This window comes from Lonchura striata, chromosome 8 (assembly GCF_046129695.1).
Source record: "Lonchura striata isolate bLonStr1 chromosome 8, bLonStr1.mat, whole genome shotgun sequence".
Classification (NCBI taxonomy): Eukaryota; Metazoa; Chordata; class Aves; order Passeriformes; family Estrildidae; genus Lonchura; species Lonchura striata.
The window spans coordinates 37,670,957-37,696,107 of record NC_134610.1 but is presented as its reverse complement, the minus strand read 5'-3'; the positions used below and the strand labels follow the sequence as shown (position 1 = coordinate 37,696,107).

General features: G+C 44.0%; 1 protein-coding gene across 7 annotated transcripts in view; it reads right to left on the bottom strand.

Annotated features, from left to right (window-relative positions):
* The window catches only part of AGAP1 (ArfGAP with GTPase domain, ankyrin repeat and PH domain 1), a 307,939-nt gene extending 294,797 nt beyond the window's left edge, over positions 1-13,142 (bottom strand). For 4 of the 7 annotated variants that reach the window (XM_077785208.1, XM_021536091.3, XM_077785209.1 and 1 more), the window contains exon 1: positions 12,713-13,138. In XM_077785208.1, coding sequence (XP_077641334.1) covers positions 12,713-12,875 — 163 coding nt within the window. In that variant the 5' untranslated portion in view covers positions 12,876-13,138. Of the gene's footprint in view, positions 1-12,712 lie in introns of all 7 variants that reach the window. The other 3 variants (XM_077785211.1, XM_021536095.3, XM_077785210.1) reach the window with 2 other exon arrangements.
* Between the last annotated feature and the right edge of the window lie 12,009 nt (positions 13,143-25,151).

Sequence of the window (25,151 nt, the reverse complement as noted above, 5' to 3'; positions counted from 1 at the left end):
TGTTTTGGATTTTTTTTTTACTTACAGCTTCAATGATCTTGTTCAAAAAAGATCTAATCCCTTTTGTAACTGTAATTTATCCATATTTCATTTCCCTAATGTGGCATCACTCACCAGCTTTTATCAAATATCACCACTTACCTAGCAGGCAATATTTCCATCTGCTGAGTAGAGAAACAGTATGAGAACTACACAAAACCAGCTGCAGAATGTCAAGCAAGGAGGAGAAATGGCTCCACGTTGCATGGTAACACAGGCTCCTCTGACAGCACCTTCCACTGGAATTCAGGAATACCAGACAACTTCTAAAACACTCCAGTGTTGCTTTCTTCCAAGATGATGGTATTTGTATTCAAGCTTCTAGCAGGTAGCTGGTTCAGCCTGAGTACACCACCTTATTTACATATTAATTTAAAAAATAATCATCCAAAACACCAGCAGTAGCTACTTGCATCCATACAAATTCTGACAAAATTCATTTTCCCCATTTATCAACCAAGTTTTCAAAAAGCTATTGGCCTAGTTAGCAAATCAAGGGATATAAATGTGAGCTTTAATTTTAATAACATGTCATTACCTAACAACAAGTAATCCCTAAAGGGACATATTTGCACTTTTTAGGTCACTGAAGTATTTTGCCTCTTGCTGTTGACAGGCTATATTCAAATCACAGCCAAACACCTGTATTTAAATGCTTTTTGCTTTCAAATTGACTAATTTCTTTCAGCTGTCTGTAATCTCATTTCAGTGCTTGCTGTGAGAGCAAGCCAGTCAGGCTCAAATTAGAAAATTTTATATGATTAAAGTGTCTAAATCACCTTGAAATATTAAGTTTGAGATAGATTAATGTTCATTTTGTCAAACACCCACTTTAATCCAATATGTTACAGAAGCAAAGCAATCCTCCCCATTCACACAGAGAGCAGCCTGTACAATTCTCAATCTGAAGAATCAGTTCCCTCCTGAAACAGCTCGTCTTATTTAAGAAAAGGTAAAAGTCATCTCTTTAGACTACTGCATTCCTTAATCTAACATCAGGATTTTGCCTATCAGCCTGGAAATACAAAATCTCTCTGGTTTATATTAAACTTCATTGGTTTGCACAGTAAAATAGTCAAAGCACATATCCTCTACCAGAATCACAGCCAAAACACCTTCATTATCCCAACACTGCATGAGTATCTCCATTTTATTTTCCTTATGTTTTCCCACTGCAGTTTCTGCTGCACTGACATCACCATCACCAACTCAAAAGGCACACCGTGTTTTCCATTACCGAAAGGTGCACAGACATGCATACCCTGCCTTCACCATATAGATAACACATAAAAACTATTACCATATAGATGATGGCAATTTTCCAGCTTGGTGGGGGGAGAGGAGCATGTTCTGCAATATTTTTTCAGCTGTTGTTTAAATCCCACAAAGAACAACAACGAGACTACATGACAGAAACTGAATTTCTCCTTTAACATTACAGTGAATAAAATTGACCAGCACTTGAATTCGGCATTTAAAGCAAAACAAGGGCTCCCGATTGTTGACATTTGTCTGGAGACCAGTTTTAAAACACACGTAATGCTCCATCCTAAAAGCTTTTGTCAGATAATTTGGAGAGGATTAGCAAGTGAGCAATTAGTACATGCAGTTCACATCAACTACCACGCCAATTAGCATCATAAATCAAACCAGCAACCCTCTGACTGAATCCTATTATGCAGCAAGCAAGATGTTCCAGTAAGCAAAATATTCCCAGAGAAGTAATGTTTTCCTGGAAGCCACCTAGGGCTCCTGACCTCAGCTCAAATACTACTTTTATCAGATATTAAGCAGCTATCAAGGCAGGTGTCTGCTTGTAGGTATTGATCACCTGGCACCCACATGCCACACACATCCCTCCCTCCAACTCAGGGTCACACACCTGGATATTCAGCCCAGCTTCTGCCTGCAGCAAGCTGTGCCACACCCTACTTAAATTTCATTTTCAAATAAGTCAATAGCTGGATCCTTCCATCCATAAACTCATGTACTGTTGTACATCCAGATGCTATTAAATGCCACAACCTCATAGCGGTGAGGCATTTTTGAAGTTAATTAATGCAGGTTAAAATAAGACTCTTCTTTTGCATGAGAAAAATAATGAAAGGGGACTAAATGGATGAGTTGCCTCAGGGTATAGGAATCGTTTTCCTCAGCTGGTTTCTGCTCCTCCCTGCTTTCATTTACTCAGTTCCAAGGGTGGAACTACAGATTGCCATTCAAGTAGCACAACTGCCGTAGCAAAATGATAAACCACTCCGGCAAGGTTCCACCTGCACTCAGGCTGCTGCTATAGATTTCTGCTGTATTCGGAGCACACCAGCACAACTGCCAATTCTTACAGTTTCATCATCCATCACTCATGTCACCACCCTGTGCAGGGGCTCAGAAGCTGGCTCATGGACCCAGAGAGATCTTTCAACCCCAAGCCTGAACAGCAATCCAAAACTAATTTTAGGAAGGAAAACCATTACTTGGCTTTATTCGCAGTAGAAAGAAAATAATCCTATTAATTCTTTAGCATGTATTGAAAATATGAACAAAGCTTTACTACAAAAGCACTTTAAACTCTGCTATATCATGGATTTTATGTTCATGACAGCAATGGCACATTATTTTCCTTCATTGTCGTTATTTATTAGCTTTGATAGTTGACAATTGTACCCTTGGTAGCACAACCAATAACACCTTCTGGCCAGAAACAGAGATGGTACAATTCATTACAAAGTGATTTTTATTATCAGAATTCTCACAATCAAATACCCACATCTGTAGAGACTTTCCAAGCTACCATTCTAATTTTAGTGCTCAACAGTGATCCAAATCAGAGATTTACAGCCCATCTTTCTCCTTCTCCAGGCTCCATAACCTGCCTCCCCACAGCAGCAGATACTAAGCTGTACGTCACTTCAGTGATAGTAAGCGCCTATCTCTGACTTTTGATTATTTAACAGGCCAAATTTGTCATGTCACACCAGCTTACCTAAAGATAAACACCTACCGGGTCTATCCAGGAGCGGTACAATGGCTGTAACAGCTTACTACGACCTAATGTTAGTTAATGTTTTCTCCTTCCACATCAGGAACAACTCAGTCACTGAAGCCTAACTGACCACTATGTAAAATTTACAAAATAAAAGACATCAATATTCTAACCTAAGAGTCCAATGGCAGTTCAATTACTCTTTCTTACTATTCCAGCATTACTAAATGGATGAAATAAGTTTCCAAGAGATCCTCTGCACCCTGCAGTCGGATCAACTTTTTGAAGGTAACACAGGCGATTTCTTAGGCCAAGTCTATTACAAGAAGTGCCATTGGTTCCTACTGCTATAAGTTGGCTTTGTGGATTTCTTGGGTGCATTCATGTGCTACAGCTGCCACTGGAAGGCTGAGGGATGACCTGATTTTTGCCTTTGAGACATGAAAATTGCTTCAAGCCACCTCAAGCAATTCCACTGAATGAGTAATTCTGGCTGTAACAGTATAGAAAACAGGAGGGAAAAGGACCATTCCATCAATTTGCACCTGCTAACCTAGTTCAAAACAGCAGATTTAAACTGCAAAGCCACAATCCTTTTTATGCTTTGAGAACACTCCTAGATCTTCTCTATAATGCATTTACATAGTTCTAAAACTACCCTCAGTAAATTTCTAGGCAAGCCTACTTAAGATTGTTTCCTGGACCTGGACATATATTTCAACTTGATGTTTATCAATTCATTCACAACCTTAGACATTTCAATCTTCTTCCTCACCTCCCTAGTTACGGAGTTTGGCTGAGTTTGGCTGGTGTATCTTTGAGGAAATTCACTGCTGGAGCAAAACCAGCAGCTGTCCAAACACTGTCTGATCTTGCACAGCAAGAACCACAGAATCTCCTGCGCTGGAATAATCCTGATGCACAAGGATCATGGGGTCCAACCCTCACCCTGAATAGACACCCCAACAATCCCACCCTTGGCATTCCTGGGAGCATTGTCCAAATGCTCCTGGAGCTCTGGCAGCCTTGGAGCTGTGACCATTCCCTGCAGAGCCTGGGCAGTGCCCAGCATCCTCTGAGAGAAGAACCTTTTCCTAAAATCCAACCTAAACATCCCCAACACAGCTTCATGCTGTTAGAGATGCTGTAACAAAGGGTTCCACAGATACTGGGGGAGAATTGAGGGGAAAAAAAAAAAAAAGAAGAAAACTAGGAGAAGTAACATCTCTTCAACACTAAAACTTTCAAGTCCAAGATGATTCTAACCAGGCAAAAATTCCTCATTTGTCCACACATTGGCTAGCTCCAAATTCACGTGCCAGGCACCCGAGTTGGGATGTCACTCCAGTGATGCAAACAGCTCCTGGCACACAAGGAGTTAACTCAGACACACCAGCACTTGCCAGGTTAAATAGGATCCATTTAAATGATTGCTGTCTGGGCATTCCAGTGCCATGCTTTTAGCATATTTCCTCTGGAGAGCACAGTTGCTGTGATACCAAAAAGACAGGCGTCCTGGCTGCTGGCCTGAGCAGGAGAAGCTCAAACAAAGATAAGGATCTCTCACATTCGAACCTACTGTATCTGTATAACCGAGTAGGGATGCTACAAAACCCTGCAACAGTGACTGACTGGCTGTGTCATTCCTGCTTCTGGCTATGGCACTGAAGAAGACTGTTGTAAATTATAGAGACAGAATTAATAAGAAATTTACAAAAAGGAACAACATCCGTGGTTTTAGTTTAAATGTAAGCACCACCAAGTTCAAGTCGAGGTTTTGAGTTAAAGTCATGTTGAGCATTCATTTGGTCCTCAATCACTTTAAAAAGAATGAAAAAAAATTTGAAAAATCTAAGCTTCTCACAGACAAACACAAAGCAATACATCAAAAACTATAGATTCAATTCCAGTGTTCCCCAGAGTCCCTTTGCTTGCCTGTATCTTTCTTTGGGATAAAAGGGAAAATTACCAAAGTAACTGTCTCATCATTGGGTTTACATTCATTATCCAACTATGTAAACTAGTAAAGCTACAAAGGAAACACTGAAATTACATCTTTCACACAGATCAACCCTGTGGTTTTAGCTCTGGCTTCCTGAAGTGGTTAACGGAAGCTTATTTAAGCAGCAAGAAAGAAAAGTGAAAGAACAAGTCATTCTCTGGTTTAGAAATACACCACTATCTTAACACCCTGTCATCTCTACCACTATGCAGGCTCCAAATAGATTAGTCAGGATCATGAAATTGAATTAATGAGGCTGAATGTGCACATACTGATTAAATAACACATCTGCTTCTACCCACTTAAGAAAAAAATTATTAAATACTTCCAGAGAGCTTTGGAATTGCCAGCTGCCCACAATGGAACCACCACAACCAAGGAAACCTGACATCCTCACTGTTTCCACCTTGGAATTAAAATTTGAAACAAACTTACTAAAAAATCATAGATTACTGGTAGCCAAAATGCATCTAAATGAGACATTACCTTATTTCTAATATGGATCACACGATTTATGCTGCATTTATAACCTTAGCACAATTACAAGAGAAGCACAAATTAACTGCAAGCAACTTCAGATCAAAAACTACTAGGAAGTAGTTGAAAGGTCTCTCCTTACAGACACTAGGTTAAAATCACCCTCCTTTTCACTCTCCATTGGTATAGAAATCACAGAAGTCAAACATCAAAAATCGGCAGCATCCCAACTTGTCCACATCTGGCACCGTCTTTGCTCCATTTCATGGTGTGAGGACAGGCAGGAACACAAAAGAGAAGCTGAGCCACAGTTCTCCCTCAGTACAGGTGAGTCAAAGTACAAACAGTGCTTAAAGGCAGTCAAGGACAAAAACTAATATAACAGAAGACAAATCTCTTACTCCCACAGACATTAGGATTATCAGAACTATTGAATATACCACTTGCTGTCTCAGAACAGAAAACTTTATCCACTGTAGATTAGTAAGTAATCATTTTGGATTTGTTCCACAGCTGATATAAAGCTATGTGTACAAAGGTCACACAGAAAACCCCTCACATAAAAACTAACAATTGCAGAAAGGGATATTTGAAATGCACTGTCAGTAAAAGGTCACAGAGTTGAGGTGCAACTGAGTTCTGAGATTTTTTTGGAGCTTACATTACCTTTTCTTCAAAGATTTGCTAAAAATACCAACACTACCAATCACCTTGCTTATTGGTAAGGACAAAACCAATCCCAGTGGTGACGCAGTAGAGAACAGAGCACTCCTGAAGTCTGGGGAGTTGTTCAACTGCCTGGTACTACTCCAAGCCTCTCTCATTAGCCAAAAACAATGTGGGATTTTTTAATTTCACTTACAAACATACTGCAGCTTTAACATACTGCCTAAGTGCATTCCTTAAATATTAGCAATTAATGACCTATCTAATATCCTCACCTCAGTTTTCACAGCATGATCAAAGATACAAACCTATTCCTTCAGGTGGCAAAGTTAAGGCTAAGACCATGGCTACTCAAGTCCTGGAAAATAAGCACTTCTCCTAATTGGAAAATAAGTTGTGTGAAGATACTTAGCTTAAGCACCAATGTCACCTCCTTGAAACCACAATTGCCATTTTGTTACTGCTCAGTACTATGCAGAACACAAACACAGCAGCCCAACTTGCAAAGTGTTCCCTTTTCCCAAGTGCCTGAGCTGAGCAAAAGCAAATCCAGTGTCCTATCTGCTGCTCTGCCGAGTGCCCCCTCTTAGGGAGTAGGACTCATTTGCCAATTTAAATAGAAATAAAAACAGTGATATGTATACACAGCAGCACGAACTCTTGTATCAGCATCACTGCCTGCTGCTTTCAACTAATTCCCCAAAGCAAACGGTGGGAGAGGGCCGGCACACTCACTGAAAACTCTAAAGCCTCATTATACATTTGCTCCATCAACATCAGCTGATCCACAGCAGGTCTCCTTTTTTTTTTGCCCCGGAGAAAGAAGTTATCCTCACAAGTTAATGGTTTAAGGCTTTCCTCTTGATCTGTAAGTTTTCTGCACTTGTTCAAAAGCATGTGATATTTAATCATGCAGCTATTGCAGAGAATAGCAGTGAAGCATATAATTTAAAGCCAGAATAAGACATTCCAGGAACTTCAGAGACAACTGTCAAATCTAGTTTTTAGTTTACCATGCAAGTACAGTTAATATCAAGCATTTGAATCCTCTTGTTTACCCACACACTGGAATCTGACATCTTCCGCATTAAAAAGAAATATCTTTCCATTTGCAGATGAGCCACACAAACAGCAAAACTGTGCTGCATTTCACCCACTTTCTTCACATTGGAGGTCTACAAACAGTAAGAGTAGATCACAGAATGGTTTGGTTTGGAAGGGACCTTCAAGATCATACCATTCCAGCCCCTGCCATGGGCAGGGACATCTCCCACTATCCCAGGTTGCTCCAAGCCGGGCCTTGGACACTTGCAGGGATGTAGCAGCCACAGCTTCTCTGGGCACTCTGCACCAGGGCCTCAGCACCCTCAGTGCTAAGCACCCTCTGAATGTTATCTTTGAGCCAGGTTAACAGCTCAGGGCACAAAGGTGCACGTGCAGAATCAGCAGAAAAGGGTATTAAAAGACTTGTCCCCAACATCCCTGGCTGCGACAGGAAACAATCCTCACCCAAGTAGATGCTTACTGTGCTCGTGCAAGCTCACAATTTACCTGGATACACTTACTCACCAGCTCTGTGGGCAGATTCCCCACACCTGAATCACCCTGATTTAATCCCTCAGCAAACCAACAAAACCAGCACATTTCCCATGCTCCGTTGCGCTCGCCCAAAAACCTGAAACAAGATGGCTGTTTGGGGAATCAGACTGATCCTGTGAAACTACATCATTTGAGCCACAGTTCCAAGATGCAAACATAACAAAAGCTCCAAGAGGCCAATTGCTATTATGGTTTCTAGATGCAATTGCTTTATGTGATATCCAGGAGTTTCTTTGGTAGTGATGCCTAAATAGCTGAACTATGCCATCATTCCTTTGGTGTACTGAAATAATGTACCAAGTACCCAGAAAATCCCTGAATGGTCTGGATTGGAAGGCACCTTAAAGCCCATCCAATTCTACCCCCTAGCATGGGCAGGGACACCTTCCACTATCCCAGGTTGCTCCAAGCCCTGTCTAAGCTGGCCTGGAATAGTTGCAGCCTTGTATTTCCCAGAGAAAACGAGGCTTTTGCAGCACATGTATTTTTCAAGCCATTTGTCTCAGCCTTCAATAGCAGCAGAAGTGTTAAGACACTACTGCTGCCTCAACTGAAGACTGAGTATGACTCCTGCTGTAACACTGCTCTCGACATACTCAATGCCAGCATTCAAGGGGCTGCAAAGTTGGAGAGCTGCAACAACCAGATGCCTCTAAGGCTCCTGTACTTTAAGAGTTTTAGCTCCACCCTGAATTACTTTGTTTTCAGGAAACAGTACTTTTAAAAGTGACCAGAAAGAAAAAAAAATAAAGCAAGGTTTGTACCATCTCCCGTTTTCTCCCACCCACACACTTGCCAGAGTATTTTTGCACTGCTTTGAGCAAGTTATTTCCAAATGGACAATCTCATTTTCCCTAAGATTTAGATTATTTCTCAATAATCACTTAATAATCATCATTTCAAAAATTAAAACTAGGATTTACAACATGCTTTTTTTTTAATTTATTTTTAACAGAAAAAATAGAATAAAGATCACAAAAAGCTCTGGAACACAGCAACTCATACCTGCATGATGTCTGGTATGGCATTCTTACCAATTAAAGCAATAATTTCCCCTTAAATAAATAATAACTACTTGAGATGCTCAACACCTGCTATATCAGTATGTTAGTACTAAGTATATTAGTATTTTTATAGACTATTAATAGTGTGTACATCATCTTGGCTAAAGTGCTATAAAGTGTTATAAAGTTTTTTCATCAAGCATTAAAAATTGGGGGTTTTACCATATTTCCTTGGTTTTCCATCTTGCTAAAGTTTATAAAAATATAGTGCTAGTCTCAGCCTGGATGGTGAGAAACTGGAACTGACTGTTCCAGTTCAGTTGTTCAGCTGTTACGTACCCTTGCAGATCACCACACCGTGGAACCTCAAGATATTTTCAGTAACCTAAAGACCACACACAAAATACGAAGGCAATTCATATTTTCTCTCCCTGTTTCTAAGCACACAACATACTTAGTATAAGGAATGCTTAATGTTGATCAAGCAGCAGTGCTGTGAACTACAGAACATGGGAAGGCGGATTTTACTCTGGTAAAGTCTGTGTACTTTAATATTAATATGAATTATGTGTACTTTAATAATTAATATTAATTACCCTGTCATTAAACTAACAGTCCAAGTTACTCTAAAACTGACTGGCTACTTAGCATTAATTTCCTTCAAAAAAATGCATAACAAATGCTTTTGAACTGTTGACTCTGCAACTCTGAGACATGCAAGAACCTGGAAGCAGCCCACTTTTATTTTAGCACCTTTATCTACTAGGAAAAACTAATGAAGCACTATCACCCAGAACAGTTTTATCCAGTATCACATGTAACTTAGAATAACACAAGGCAAGAAATCTCTGTGCAAAAAAGTAAGGACATATCAATTTAGGAGTCAGTTTAGCACTTGCTCTCTTCATATTAGATAGCACTCTTGTACTCGAATATAAACAACTGCTGCTGAAAGGGGAGTTTGAATTTCAATTTATTTCAACAGTCTTTGGTCCAGCAAGTATGCCTAGACACTCCTATGAACTCCAAATGTAAGAGGAACTCCAAATGTAACAAAGGAAGAGGGTTTACATTGCAAATAAAATCCAAAGTGCTGGAAAGACAGTGCCACTCTACATAGGAAAGAAAACTCTAGGAATCAGTAATAGGAACTCCACTGAAAGTCCTGAATTGCTTAAGATTCCAAGCATGTTCTTCTCCAGAGCTGTCGAACCTCTTCTATTCAGCAGGAGAGTATTAAATAATCAGTTCAAGGAGCACATGTAGGTTGGAGTTTATGTTTAAAGCAGCCTGAACTAAAAGTCTATACTCTTCTCTTCACAAGGTACAGTTCTGCTTGCAGCAGAAGGAACTCTTCCAGGAAGTTACTTCGTATTTTCTCACAGCAGCCACATGCCAGCCACACCACAATTCCTGTCAGTGAACCTCAAGTACCCTGAGGTTAAAAGATTTTATGATTTGGGGAGTATCAGTACAACACTAAACTCTTAGCAGCAGAATTGGAAGGCAACCACCACAATCCAAATGTCTGTGTTTCCTACATGCAACACGTGGCACTACCACACGGATTTAAAAGCTGCTATCAGTGAGAAAGAGTTAGCTAAAGGAGGTTTATCAAAATATACAGCCTGGTGGAGTTGTAAACTAAAGGGGTGAGGAGTTGTTGTTTTACCCCTAACTCTGCAACTATTCAATTTTTAAATATTTAAGAGCTGGCTGAAGAGCCCTCAGAAGACATACAATACACTCATTAACTAGATAAATCGTTCCCATCTATCAGAGCTACTGCTCTCATGACTCAGTGTCCAATAAAAGTTAGACAGCAAATTATCTGTGAAGGTTTTACTCATCCTCTCAGCTCTTGAAACATGTTTTTAGACTGCTATTTTGGTTTTCAAGCTTTTGTGATTGACAAATGAGCTGAGCCACAGTTAGGTAACAGAAATCATTAATACATAAAAGACTAACACGAGTCACATGCTAAGGAGATAACTACATCCAGTGCTTCACATCCTCCTCCCACTTCCACACAACCTTGGCACATCGCTAGAGCTCAAGCATCTTACTCACAAACACATTTACACCATGTAAACATGTATTAATTACCACTTGAAAAAATGCTCTGCTGAAGGCATCATCCATCCCGTAGAAACCCAAACACTAGCAGCACACAGAAAGGGATGGTGCTTGTGCTAATCTTCCCACCAGATATATTAATAAGTTTTCAACTCCTCAAAGAGGAAAGAAAAGGGCAGAGCACCCTCAGGAGCGGACAGCCCCACACCATTATCTCAGTAGTGACTAATAAAACAGAAAATATCCACAAATCTCTACCACACACTTGATCAGATGTAGATACTGAGTTGGGGACTGCTCTGTAGTAAGTGACAGGCACTGCCAGCCTCCCTGCCGTGCCACACAACACACTAAACCCAAAATGTTAACTGCAAGAACCATGATGTCTGTCTACTCAAGCTCCGCTGCTCAAGAGGCGCACAAATCTTTCAGGCAACAATCTCAATAGCAGCTTTTCCATCAGGACTTTTTGATGACATATAATTTAAAGACCAGTTAGGCCACCAACACAAGGCAGTTTTAGGCAACGCTATCTCAGCTGCTGCACTTCACACTCTGTTACCTTGAATCCCTTCCAAAACAGCGACAAGATACTCTAGTTGGAAAAGCACACGACGTGAAGCTCAGCAAGTTATCATAAGTCATACATTTCTCCACAAAATGCATATTCCTAGCCAATACCGTTTGCTCTTTTTAACTCCACCAACAGTTAAGAAAAAATATCTGCAGACTTCCCTACGCTGGTGGTTTCTTTCCTTATTTTTGTGCATCCTAAGCAGTTCAAACCTCTGTAGTGCTCCTGCGGGGATAGATGCACATAAATCTAAGCTTAGAGGGCTGTTATCTCCATCTTGCCTCCCGACCTGTTTTTACACTACTGCACAGACTGATACCGCTCCACAATCCAGCTGCAGGTCTTGTTTACTCACTTCACACCGCCAAACCACAGCCCCATAGTCTCCATCACATGCTGCAGGGAGCGCCGAAGAAAATTTCATTTTCACGGACCCTTCTGCAGGCAAAACGAGCATCACCCTTCCCACCGTACCCCAGCCCGAAGGAGCCCGCTGCTCTCCCGTACAGCAGCAGTAGCAGAACTACAGAGTAGCAGAACAACTTCTAAACCCCGCAAATCCCACCAGATGAGCCACCCGGGGCATTCAGCACCGAGGAAATGATGGGGACCAAGCCAGAACACCTCCGGCTCCCTGAAAACGCCAGCCACGAGGGGTGGAGGAAGGGCAGGCAGCCCGGAGCGGGGAGGCGGCAGCTCCCAAGGACCCGCGGGCCATGGGCTGGGGGGCACGGGGTGCAAGGTACGGGGGGAGAGGGAGGGAAGTGCGCGGGGGGGAGCAGGACCATGGGCTGGGGGAGATGAGGGGCAGCAGGGCCATGGAGGAGGCGGGACGGCGGGGACAGGGCTATTTGTGGGGTGGCGGTGGGGGGGAAGAAGGGGACCAGGGAGGGAGGGGTAAGAAACGGAGCCATGGGGAGGGGGGAGGACGGATAAACAGAGCCACAGCCTTAGGGAAGGCGGGGGGTGGATAAACAGAGCCATGCGCTGGGGGAGGCTTGAGACGGAGAACAGAACTAGCAGACGTTAGGTGCGGGGAGCAGAGCCATGGATTGCGGGAGGTTCTGGGGAGCACAGGGCCAGGGGTTGGGGGAGGTTTTGGGGAGTACAGGGCCAGGGGTTGGGGGAGGTTTCGGGGAGTACAGGGCCAGGGGTTGGGGGAGGTTCTGGGGAGTACAGGGCCAGGGGCTGGGGGAGGTTCTGGGGAGTACAGGGCCAGGGGTTGGGGGAGGTTTTGGGGCACCCTCCGGCGCTCGCTCCCTCTCCCCGCCGTGCCGGGGCCGAGGTCTCACCTTCGATGGCGATGACATGCTCGCGGATCTGGTTCTGCAGCATGGGCTCCTCCACCCGCTCCAGCAGCTCGTAGATGGAGTAGATGTTGGGATGCACCGACTCGAAGCGCTGGATCTCGGCCCGGATGGCTGCCGAGTTGGCCAGCTGCTGCTGGTAGTTCATGGCGTGGCCGCTCCGCTCCGGCCCCTTCACGCTGAGACCCCCGGGCGGCGGCGGGGGCGAGCCCGGGCCACCGCCGCCGCCTCACTCACCGGACGCCCCCCCCTCCTCCCCTCCGTGCCGGGCCGGCAGCAGCGCCTTGGCCTCGCAGCGCGCTGTCACTTCACGGCGGCGGCGGGGCGGGGCAGGGCCGCCCCCGGCCCCATGGAGGGAGGGACGAAGGACCCGCTCCCGGTGGCGGTCCCGCCGCCTCTCAGCCCCTCACGGCTCCCGGTCCTGCCGCCGCCGCCCCCGGCGCGCGCACCGCTCCCAGCCAATGGCCGGGCCCCCCTCCCCCGCACGCGCGCGCACCCGCGGCAGCCAATGGCCGGGGCCCCGCCGCGGCCCCGCACCCTCCCACGCGCTCGCCCCGCGTCCTTCCCCGCTTGCCCCGCTTCACGCCGGCGTAGGCCACGCCCCTCCCGCTGACGTCACCGCGCAGGCTCCGCACTGCCCCACCCTCGGGGACGCTGGGAAATGTAGTCCCAGAGGGAGGGTCGGGGCGGCGCCGCTCCGCGTCCCCTCAGGGACACCGGACCCGCCCCGTTCCGGGGACTCGGGTCCCGCCCGCACCAACGCCCGGCAGCGCTCACCCCGCACGGAGGATGGGGCCCCTCACCGTGCGCCCGGCCCCCGCAGCCGCCGGAGCCCTGAAAGTGATGGAAGTAGGAGATTTGTGCCCAAAGGGCGCCATTCACGCCTGGAATGGCAGCCCCATCCTGGAAGTGCTCCACGCCAGGCTGGACGGGGCTTGGAGCACCCTGGAATAGTGGAAGGTGTCTCTGCCCATGGCAGGGGGTGGAACTGGACGATCCTTAAGGCTCCTTCCAACTGAAACCGACCTGTAATTCTATGACTTGTCAGAAATACTTGTCTCACGGAGTAATGAAGCACTGTTGGCATTGCACAGAGTTATTTGCAATATCGGTTGCAAGCCAGCTGCGCACTGTCAGCCACTGACCTCGATTAATTCATTTTTAGGATCGATGTTCTATGGATTTAAGCTCCAAAGCTGTGAAACGTGGAGCAAACTTTGATATAGGAAACAGCATAAGGACAACTTGTTATAGGATAGCCTCAGGAAAACTGTATGCATCCATTCTACTGACATATACCACAGGAAGGAAGAAAGTAATTTCAATAATTTCCCCCCCTCAGAATGTCTTTATTTGGGTACAGAGCTCTGGCCTGGGGGTGGAATGAGATGAGCTTTAAGTCCCTTCCAATCCTAACCACTCTTGATGTGATGGTTTACACCAAAAGAGAAAGAACTATAGAGGTGACAAATCAAGCTGTGATATGAGACTGAATTTTTGGATGCTGCTGGGACTGGAGCTTCCTCAGCAGTGGTTGATGTCTGCTGCAAGAATTATCTTCTGCTCATTTAAACAGTTCAGGGGCATACTGCCGTAGATGCCTGTGTCTTCTTCCCTCCTCCTTCTCAGCAGAAATCGGTGTTGTTTTTATCAGCTTTCTCATTTTTATTTTCTAATCCTAGGAGGAAATTATTGAGTGGATAAAGAAATAAATTTAAAAGGCAGTAAGAATATAGTCCCCTTTCCACTAGTGAGTGCCACTGAGGACATTAATGATGCTGATAAAAATTTGTGAAACGTAAGAGGATTTTTGCTTTCATTTACTTTAAACTGTTTGAATCAGCTAAGTGTATGTAGAAATCTGGATGAAAGCTGTAATTCTCCCCTTTTCCTCCCTCTATCCTGATCTGGAGCAGAGGCACTACCTCACATTACTTGTGTCTCAGAAAATGCCAAAACAAGCAGCATAGCCAAGAGTCAGGCAACAGCCTCTGCTGTATGTGGGGCTGATTGTTTCCACTGCTGCCATATGCTTTGTGTTCTTCCAGCTCTAAAATTCATGGAAAACAACTCCCAGAGTAGTCTCAGCTATAAATGAATGCAACTACTGCACACAAATAGCTGAAGCATTAAAACTCTGTGTTAATATAAAGCCTTTTTGTAATATTTTCATCTGTAGTCCTCCCATTTAGCCTTTGCTACCCTGATCTTTTTACTACATAATAGCTTTTGTGTAAGCTTTGTAAAATCACAGCAAAATATAATATACTGTTTCAGCTTACACAGTTTTCTTGTGGAAGAAGACCTTAACAATAAGAATTTTGCTTTTGCTTGCAGCTGAGACTGGCCTGAAATGCTGCTAGTGGTGCACAGAGAGATGCTGGATCCCTCTCTTTGCTCTCAAACTCTGCTCTGGAGGGTCTGGCATCCAAAGTGTTCCACCAGCCTTTAATGTGAACTGGCAGAGAGTGCCTTGGGCAGCTCTGCTGTGAGCAGTAAGGAATTCAGGTTTGTTTTTCTTTGGTGTGGGAGCAGGAGTAGAGTGGGCACTTCATGGGTTTTTGGGGTCTGGTTTTGTCAAAGGCAATATGAACGTGCTCATCTGGAGATGTCGTGAAACTCAGACAATTTTACAAGTATGGAGGGGCTGATGGGCTGTAAGTGAAGCAGACAGAGTGGTCCCAGTGTGGGCTACCCTTCTGGCACTGCTTTTTCCTTCTGAGGGTGAAAGCTTGCCAGGGGTGAAGCTTCCCACCGCTCTCCCACGCAGCTGGTTCTGTGCTTAGGTCTCTAACAAAGTTCCATCTGTGCTGGCTTCCTCCTCCTCCTCCCCATCTGGCAAAACCACTCAGTGCCCTGCCTACAGAAAGCCAGCCTGGATGGTTTCCTTCTGCTCTCGGTGCCTTATCCCTGGAGCTATCAGAACTGGAAAGCAGCACTGAATCACCATCTCAATCAGTTCCATCTCCCATCACATGACAGAGCTTTTCCACTTCCTGCTATTCCCAGTCTGTCCACCAAACCCTACAGAGAGTGTAGGAAAGAATTTGGGGAGTCACAATTGATGCACTTGGACTCAAGGCATAGGGACAGTGATATTTTGCTTTTGTAAATGAGGCTGACATGTCCACCTTAGTGAAAATATGACTGCACAAAAGTTCCACAGAGGTGTTGCAGACAGAGTTCACGAGCCATTAAGGTGATGCTTAAGCACAGATCTTGGAAATGGAGAACTATCGTGGAATTTCATTTAAACCCTGCCTGATCCTTCCCCTAATGTTTTGTCGGGATGTGGAGGAGCTTTCCTGGCTGCTGAAATAGGAATTAGGCGGCACTAGCTTTTAGTACCTAATCCAGTGGCTGAAATGTTGATTGGAGGGAAAAAATGTCTTAAAGGTGCTCAAGCACCCTATCCTCATCTGTGCCTGAATTTAACATAAATTACATATCACAGACAGTTTGACACAGGAATTCAATTGTGGACCTAACAGGAAAGGATTAACTGAAAAAACTGAGAGCATAAGGACTTCTGCACCATCCAGGAGAAGTTATAAGGGAAATCTTAGCTGATGGTTGTAAGCAACATTTTGCCTGACTGAGATTCTTTCTGTGTCTGTTCACAGTCTTAAAGCCTGGCTGTTCCTGAAATTGCTGTTGGTGTGAGCAGGGTTTTGTTTCATAGGCAGAGACTGTCTGGAAAAACACAGGAGATGGAGTGTTAGAGATGCATCTTTGTGCCTACTAATACTGATATGCTATAGAGATTGAAATCAAACCCATATGAAAAACAGCTTTGGAATCATCAAGTTTTCCTGAATGATCTCCACCGTACTTTTCAGTGAATATAAAAGCTTAAATAGGTTAAGCTTCTTCTCCTAACAAATTGGGATGAAATTCTGTTATTTTACTGGGTAAATATTTGGGTCAGTCAGTTACTATTACAGAGTGATTAGACTGCTCAAGAGGCTTTGAAACAAATGTAACTAATGAATTAACCTCATTCAGGGAGTGTGAAATCTGTTCCAGGAGAAATGCCAACTAGTTCAAACAATACTAATTATGAAGTAGCAACAACAAGCGGCTGTTGGAGCTGTAGCTCATTCTCCAGTGCTCCTGTCAGAACTGGGAAAATGCTGTTCTGTACCCAACCTGCCTGAAAAAAGGTGGCAAAAACACTTGCTTTTCTGAAGGTAGAAGCACAGATCAAATCCCTGATGCAAGGTCAAATTATTCTGCTTAAAGGGTCTTCTAATCAGAAGTGAGCCACATACCGGCATGGAGCTGCAGAACAGGGAACTTGCAGCAATTGTGTGTGTTCACCATATGAGGAAAGGAATCTGAGAGTCACTTCTCAATTTTAGCCCCAGGGACTTGGATTTCCACTAACCTGAATCTTTCTGAAACATTAAAATGAACCATCTTTTAAACTGCCCGAGTTTTGGCTCCCTGTTGATTGAAGTTTCACTGTAAAACCATTTACAACATTTGCAGATTTGCAGAACTACTATCTTCGTTAAACCAAAGTCATTGTTCAGATCTGGACTTGTGTTGTGGCTTTGATCAGGCTGATGATGGTCTGTGCTCTAGCTTTAAGGAGTTTTCAGTGAAAATAAATGGCTTCTTCACACAAGGCAGGTTTTAGATCCTAAGTTCTACCCGACCTACCCAAAGCTTAGAAGCTTCATTGCAGCAAAGACTCAACCAATATACAATAAAAAAAAAAATTGTTCAATTGGTACCTCTGAGTCAGGGCTCAGCTAACATCCTGAATTTTATAGAAGAGCAAATCCAGTGACAGCTTCATATGCCAGCTCCAAGATACTCAGCACTTTATTGAGCTCTTATCATGGCTAAATATGATTACACTGAAAGTGTCTCTAAGCTTGTTGCTGTTGTCACTTCCTTGACAGAGAATCAATATTTGATTCTCCACATAATTCCATGTTAAGCACAGGTCTCACTTCAGCTATGGCATGCTGAAGGGCTTGAAAAGTTATGGAATATTGTAGACTCAATAGCTACCTTGGAACTTTCAGACACAGGCTATTGATTTAATGCAGAAAAACCATGGGAGAGGTCACACTAGATTTGTTCAAGCTCATCCTTTAGAACAATTGCCTTAATGTTTAATAACATGTCCTATGCATAATGCTGTGTCATCCAGTGGTAAGAAATTAAGAAACAGGACAAAAAAATTGATACAGTAAAGTCAAAACAAATACCTCTGGCAAAACCCTTGCTGGTGAAGGTCCAACATGACTTATTTTAAGAGCTTGACATTGGCCAACTAGCTAACCCAGCACTCTCTGAAATGCAGATTTTTGGTGACAGATTGCACAGTTTAAATAGCAACTTGAAATCATTCCTCTGATAAGAAAACAAAACATTTTCTTATGTGTTAAGAGGAGTGTGAGCTGTTATTGATCAGGGGAGGGATGCAAAAGAGCAGGAAAACAAAGCTGAGGATGGTATTCGGGGCTGGTCATGGTACTTCTCTACATTTTGGGTGAGAAATCCAGGGTTTTTTTTCACTCAAGACTTGTGCACGGGAGTGCAGACATCACAAAAACATCCAGCAGTAGACTGTAGCTTGTTAGAATCCCAGAATAATTTCAGATCTCCAAGATCATCAAGTCTGACCTTTGACTGTCACTAGCCCAGAGCACTGAGTGCCACGTCCAGGCATTCTTTGAACACTTCCAGTGATGGGGACTCCACCACCTGCCTCAGTGCACCTTTTCCATGGGGAAATCCCTGCTGCTGTCCACCCTGAACCTGCCCTGGCCCAGCCTGAGGCCGTTCCCTCTCCTCCTGTCCCTGTTCCCTGGAGGGAGCCCCGGCTGTCCCCTCCTGTCAGGAGCTGTGCAGAGCCACAGGGTCCCCCTGAGCCTCCTTTGCTCCAGGCTGAGCCCCTTCCCAGCTCCCTCAGCCCCAGGAGGGGCTCCAGCTCCTTCCCTGGCCATTCTCCAGCCCCTCAGTGTCCCTCTGGCTGTGAGTGCCAGAACTGGCCACAGCCCTCAAGGGGCCTCAGCAGTGCCAGCCCATGGGACAGGCCCTGCCCTGGTCCTGCTGGCCATGGAGAAGAGAATAACAGGCACTCTGCTACAGCTGTGCAACAGGCACCCTATCCAAGAAGAAGAGTTCTGTCACCAACCCCTCATTCTGTGGGAAGGTGTGGTGGCTGTGTAGAATTGTTCACTTCAGTGCCCATCAGAATGGTTACAGGCTCCCTGCAGCTGGGGTACAGCCCTGCTGCCTCTTGCACACAGGTTTGAGTTTTCTACTGAGTGTGTTTACTTGGGTTTATTTGACATCAGCATCACCTGAATTTGTCTTTCCTTGGAACTTTTGACTTCAAAATCAGTGTGATTTAGCTGGTGTAGGAAGCCCAGCCTTTCAGCTTTTCAGTTCCCCCCAGGGATGGCTTATAGCCCAGCCAGCCCCTCACGCCAGGGGACAGTATTCCTGAGCATTGAGCTGTCAGAAGGGGGTCTCCAAAGGGCTGGCATCTAGGACACAGTCACCATAGAAACTAGGGGGGATTTGCTGTGACTGTGTCAGTTCTTTGAGCTGCTTAAGAGCTCGCTGATAACAACTCACACTCACACAGCTCAAGGAGTGTGGCACAGACAGCGCTGTGCTGCAGGGCAGGCTGTGCACAGATCCCGGCAAGAATTCCCTGGAAAGGCTCTCCTACTCATGCCTTGTATGCATCACCTTGTATGCCCCCTTCCTGTAGCTGCAGCTTCTCCATAAAAATGTAATAAAACCCCATGGGCTCTTTGTCTAGAGACAAGGAAGGGCTCCTGGCACATTTCCACCATCCCATTTTGCTTATGGTTTGACCAGGTTTGTCTGACCTAGTTCTGTTCATAAACTGGGCTTAATGGTGGAGTCCTGGAAACGTTCCCAGCTGCTAAAGCCTGGCTGTTCCCTCTGCAGTAATTAATTGCAGTTCAAAAGCCCTGCACCAGCCATGTATCATAACATTAACATAAAAAAAAACATGTTCTCTGGGATTCTAAGCTTTGAACAATCTTCTTATGGTGCCCAGGCTTATATTCCATAGCACGAGAGTACCATGAGACCCTGCTCATCAATTGCTTGCTTCTAAGTACAGACTGAACTGGAAAATCTCTTTCCTGTGTATCCATTGCAGACCTGTTATCACAGCACAAAATGAAGCTTGGAATTGTTTTTATTAAGATGGTTGTGATTTTTCATTCCAATCTAACTTTCCATCCACTTGCAAAAAAAAAAAAAATAGAATTTGGGAACAAGTATAACGAGTTGAAACTCAATGCCCAATAATAAATTTAACATCATGAGGCTCCTGGAGAGTGTTCAGCAATTATTAGAGACAGGGAGAATTTTTAACACTAGCTGCCTGACAAAGAGACAATTTTTGGTTGAACTAAGGGTACCTAAATAACATATCTTCAGCAGAGAGAGCAGGAGACTGCTGTAAAACCTACTGATTTCACTGCTTTATTAAAAAAAAAAAAAAAAAAAGAGCAAATACTCATGTGCTTAGCTACTGACTGTGTGAATTGTAGAGGAACCTCGTTTTGGCATTGCAGTTCCTGTGATGGTTCCTTTGGGATTTCCTGGCCCTGAACTGTCTCAGCTGCACTTGCTTCCAGCTCGCTGAGAAATGTGGAGCTAAGGACAGGAGCTGGCCCAGGGCTCAGCCTGGGAGCTGCTGAGTACCTGCCCTGGCTAGTGGGGAAGGGTTTTCTGAAATGCTGCAGTTTGAGGAGGGTAGGCTGCTCCTACCCAAGGTGCTCAACCTGAGGTATACATTCAGTATTACTGCAGACCAATTCAATCCACATAATTTCCAGCAAAGGCCAGAAATCCTTTGTGTTAAGAGCTCTTCTTCACAAAGATGTGATTGGAAGTTACAGTGAATCCTCCCCTGCATAATTTACTCTTCAGTACTCACCACATAACTTTTCTTTACACACAGTTCTAGCCCCTCAGCAGCATTCTTGAGGCTCATTAGCTCATGTGCAACCATTGAAGCAAGCTGGAGGATGAGATTTTAAAGCCTTCTGTTACCAAAGATTAATACAGATTTTTTTTTTTCCCCAAAATAATCAGCTGCAGATCGGTGCCAGGACTCAGATGTAAGGGCTCAGATGTATTTTGTCTGATGGAAAAACATTTCCTCTGCTTTGTCGAGGCTGCTTACATCCCTTCTGCTGCCCTTGAGTTATTTGTTACAGCTTTCCTGACACCTGGAGCGGGACAAGCCGTTCCCTTGGCCCACATCTGAAGGTGGACAGTGTTAAAAAGAAAGGTCAAGCGTGGTTCAGTAGCTTTCAAAAGAGGCCTTGGATATTTCAAGCACAACACTTCATTTAAAGTCAAAAGACTGAGTTGCAATACTCTTCAAAGAAAGAGAAGTTCTTACTTTTAGGACACCTCCAGTGTCCCTGAAAGCATTCCTGAGGCAGCGGAAGCACCTCGGATCTTCGGTGCGGAATGCTTTGTTTTCAAAGCCTTCAAACCTGAAACACCTCAAAGCTTAGCCTCAGCTTTGTCTACGGTTTCAGTTTGTGTCACTACTTTGAAATGCAAGATAAAATATAGACTTAGGTCTCCTTGAACTCAAGAGACTTGAGGAAAGTACAGGCATGATGGAGCTGCATTCTGCAGGCAGGGAACTGGGAGGGAGGCATGTCCCTGCCCTTTGGCCTCAGTTCAATACAGAATGCAAGAGCCTGTTATTGACCCAGGTTTCAAGAGTCAAAAACCAGGGGAGTCTGGCACTAGTTTTCCCAGGAGCAGGCTGGATGGAGTGAGATGAAAGTATGGTATGGATTCTTACTTGCTCCTGTTCAATCACCCAAGTTGTCACAAGTTCAACTTCCTCCTTATCCTTGGGCCCCCAGCAGAATTTTGATGACCTGTGTGGGAAGTGTTTAAAGCTACCACTGCAGACTTCTCAGTGCTCCAGACAAGGCTGAAGAGTCTTGGTTGCACCAGAAACATTTAAAGTCAAATCAACCATCGTAAAATTTAATAAAGCCGCTGGAAAAATTTCTGCTGCAGTCTCCAGTAGCAGCACTGCAGGTGTACTGTCTTGAGAACTATAAATGCTTATTTGTATTTTATCTCTTCACTACTTGATTTTAAAAAGTTGTACCAGACTCTTAAATATTCCCTGGAGAATCTTGGGAGTCCTGTAGTGTTAAGATATATGGAACCTGGGGTAGAGTACTCTGAAAGCTGAGATGAACTATTGCAGCAGTGGTTCTGTGTCTCAGCCTGGAGAACAGGATAGAAATATCATTCCTTGTACAGCTGAGAAACATATGTGCACATCTGCTGGAGCTATGCATGCCAGACCTGGAACTGCTGTTGCCTTGCAGAACATGAAATCTGGATGGCGAATAGTTACCTAACATGAAATACTTGGCAGGAGTCTCAAAAGCTAATTTCATCTTTATGCTTTGTTCTTTAAGGGAAACAGGTTTAATTGGAAGCTAATGCTTTTGTTAGAAGTATTGTACTCTAGAGGATATAAATATGACTGGGTTTTGGAATGGTATAAATCCTGTGGGTGCAGGCTGTGGTCATTTGGAATTAACAGAGATAAGGTCTCAAGCAAAAGGCTTCAGGATACCAGTTCTCAATGCCAAGCTAAATTGCACATATCAAGTACTTTGCTTCATGGGTCACACATCCAAATGAACTTGTGAGTTCAGTTAAGAATGTACTCCAAGGATGTACCAGTCCTGCCTGTAACCTTGGTTATCTGATGGCATTCTGAATAACTTAGATGGATGAAAAAAATTTATTTCATGGCCCCAGACCCCTTCTTTGGGGGAGAGGAGTCAAAGTTCTACCTGGGCTGGGTGCACCTAAGGATCAGTGGCCTCAGTAGGTTACAGTTGCATTGAGTTCTGCATTCTGGGAATAAACTGTCTATTCCAAGCAGAGGGAAGGATCCAATCTTTTCTCTAGGATAGTGGTTGGAGTCCCTTGAATGTTACAGTTCTCATGGCAGCCTGTTCTTTTTTAGGTTCTTCTGAAGCACAATGCATCATGTGGTAACTCTGCATCTTAAATTTTGTGAAAGCAATGCCAAGAGGAAGTGAGCCTCTAAGTGGGGAAAAATGGGGAAACCACTGGGAAGGACTGAGTGAGGGCAGTAATTCCATACCCAAAACAGCATTACAGCATTCCAGCATTGCAAAGAAATACAGGGAGAAGTGAAGAGTCACTTCCCATAAAAACTTCCCTCTGAAACAATCAATTAATTTACTGTGGAAAGAGTGAGTATTCTTAAAGTGACTTGGAGCTTCCCTCATTGCAGTAACCCAAATAACATGTAGTAAAGTTGTTAGATCCTCTAAACAATCCACCTAGAAACCTTTCAAATGGATTTCAGGTATTTCTGGGAAGTGTTCAGAGCAAAACAGGCATGAAAGCCATTCCATAAATTGGTCAGTTTGGTGCCTGTAGGGACAAACCATGGCAGACATGAACTTACATCATTCCACTGGTTATGATCCTACACTCCCCACCTCATGGATCACCTGGCACACAAATGCCCTGGGAAAGGAGTCTGGCCTGTTGTGGCCACTGGCACAGAGCACTGGGTAAATATTTGCTGTTGGAAGAGGAGTCACCTTCTTCTGTTGGGCAGCTGGGTAACACCAGCGTTCTTCCTGTGTAAAAAGGGCAAACACTGCAAAGTATTCCAAAATATAAGGAGAGCCAATTTTGAATTGTCTATCAGAATAGAAGTGCATCTGTCTTGTTGCTGAACTGGGCTGAATCTGATAAAAGTGCTCTAAGCTTCCCTCAGCTGCCCCAAAGTACCTGTGTAACAGTGACGGAAACAGGGCATTGCTACAAAAAATCATCCCAGCAATGGCCAAAGTGTGCTCTGCAAGGAATTTAACACAAAGAAGGATAACAAAGAAGTACAAGGACGGGAATAATTCACTATGCGTGTAGTTGAACAGAACTTTTTGCCCCAAAGAGCTTAATTCTCCAAGGAGAGGTCATTTGGCATTTGAGGTTAACAGACTCATTGTGAGTGCTTGTGACTGATGCTGGCATAAAGTAATGGTCCACTTTTAGTCCTGTTTCTATCCATGATGCAATAAGATGTAACAGAATGATGGGTTTGTCACAGATCTCAGGCTTTATTAATCATCTGAACAATTGTTATAACTTGGCATCATGGACATGATGGAAGAGCATCTTTTGTGTCCTGCCAGCCTCATCCCATCATTCTAACCTGCTGTTTGAAGTAAGAAGACTGGAATTCTTAGTGGCATATGACCAGTCCCACTGTCTGTCATCAGGCTGCCTTCTGAAGAGTCCTGGGGGTTATAGTCACCATTTCTGTGCTCAGAATAAACCAGGAAAATGTGTTAAAAGTTGACTGGATCAGGTCTAACCAAGCTAATGATGAACTCCTACAAGCAAATAGTTTTCTCTATGAATTAGACTTTAGACTTCAATTCTCTCAGCTGAAAGAAAGAAAACATCCCAGGATTTCATGAACTCTTGCTCTAGGACAAATAGTTTCTCATCTCATGCAAAATGCTTGCAGGTTGTACAATATCCTTGCAAAGATAAAAAAGGGACATAAAATAACTGGAGAAGCTATTTGAGAGTTTCTCATTCTTAGATGTTTTTTTATGGGTAGATTTTCTTGCAAGAAAGTCTGTTGGGAGGACACAATTTCAGGCAATCAATCTGAAGACTGCTGAAACTTTGCCAGAGAAAGTTTTCTGTAAACACAACCAAACGTAATGAAAGTTCTTGTTGGTTTTAACCAGGTGTCGCATTTCATCTGCTGAGCACTGGCAGCCTCACTGCTGCAGCCCAGTTGCACATTTTCTACACGGCAACTGAAGAAACCCCATTTTGTTTGGTTGGAAATGACAAGGTGCAGTTGGTTCATGTGGGGAAATACAAGACTACACTATTTGTGATCAATCTGTCAGTGTGGTCACCTCCTGTGTTTACCTGCTCTGAATTTCATGTGTAATGAGCTCTCTTCAGACAATTCAGCATTCTGAAATGAGCTATTGTGTAGTTGTGTGGCAACATGAGTTCTGTGATGAACAAACACAAAAAGGGAATTGAACATAATATGCTACTTTTCATAAGTCGACAGTCCATGTGCATTTGAATATTGCACATCTGTCTAATGGCAGGAATGGGAAGAGCTCAGAAGGAAAAGCAAAGCTGGAGACCTGCTTCTGTTTTTGTTGTTTCGAGCAGAGATTTCTTAGGTAAGTTACTAAATACCAAAAACTACCTAAGCTGGAGCTGGTTGTGCCTGGGGGAGTCATATTATGAGTCTTTCCATGTCCTTAGCTGGACAACCTCTTTTGGTCATACCAGATGGGCTGTCAGACTGAACTCACCTTTTCTGTGATCTGGCTGGGTGGTT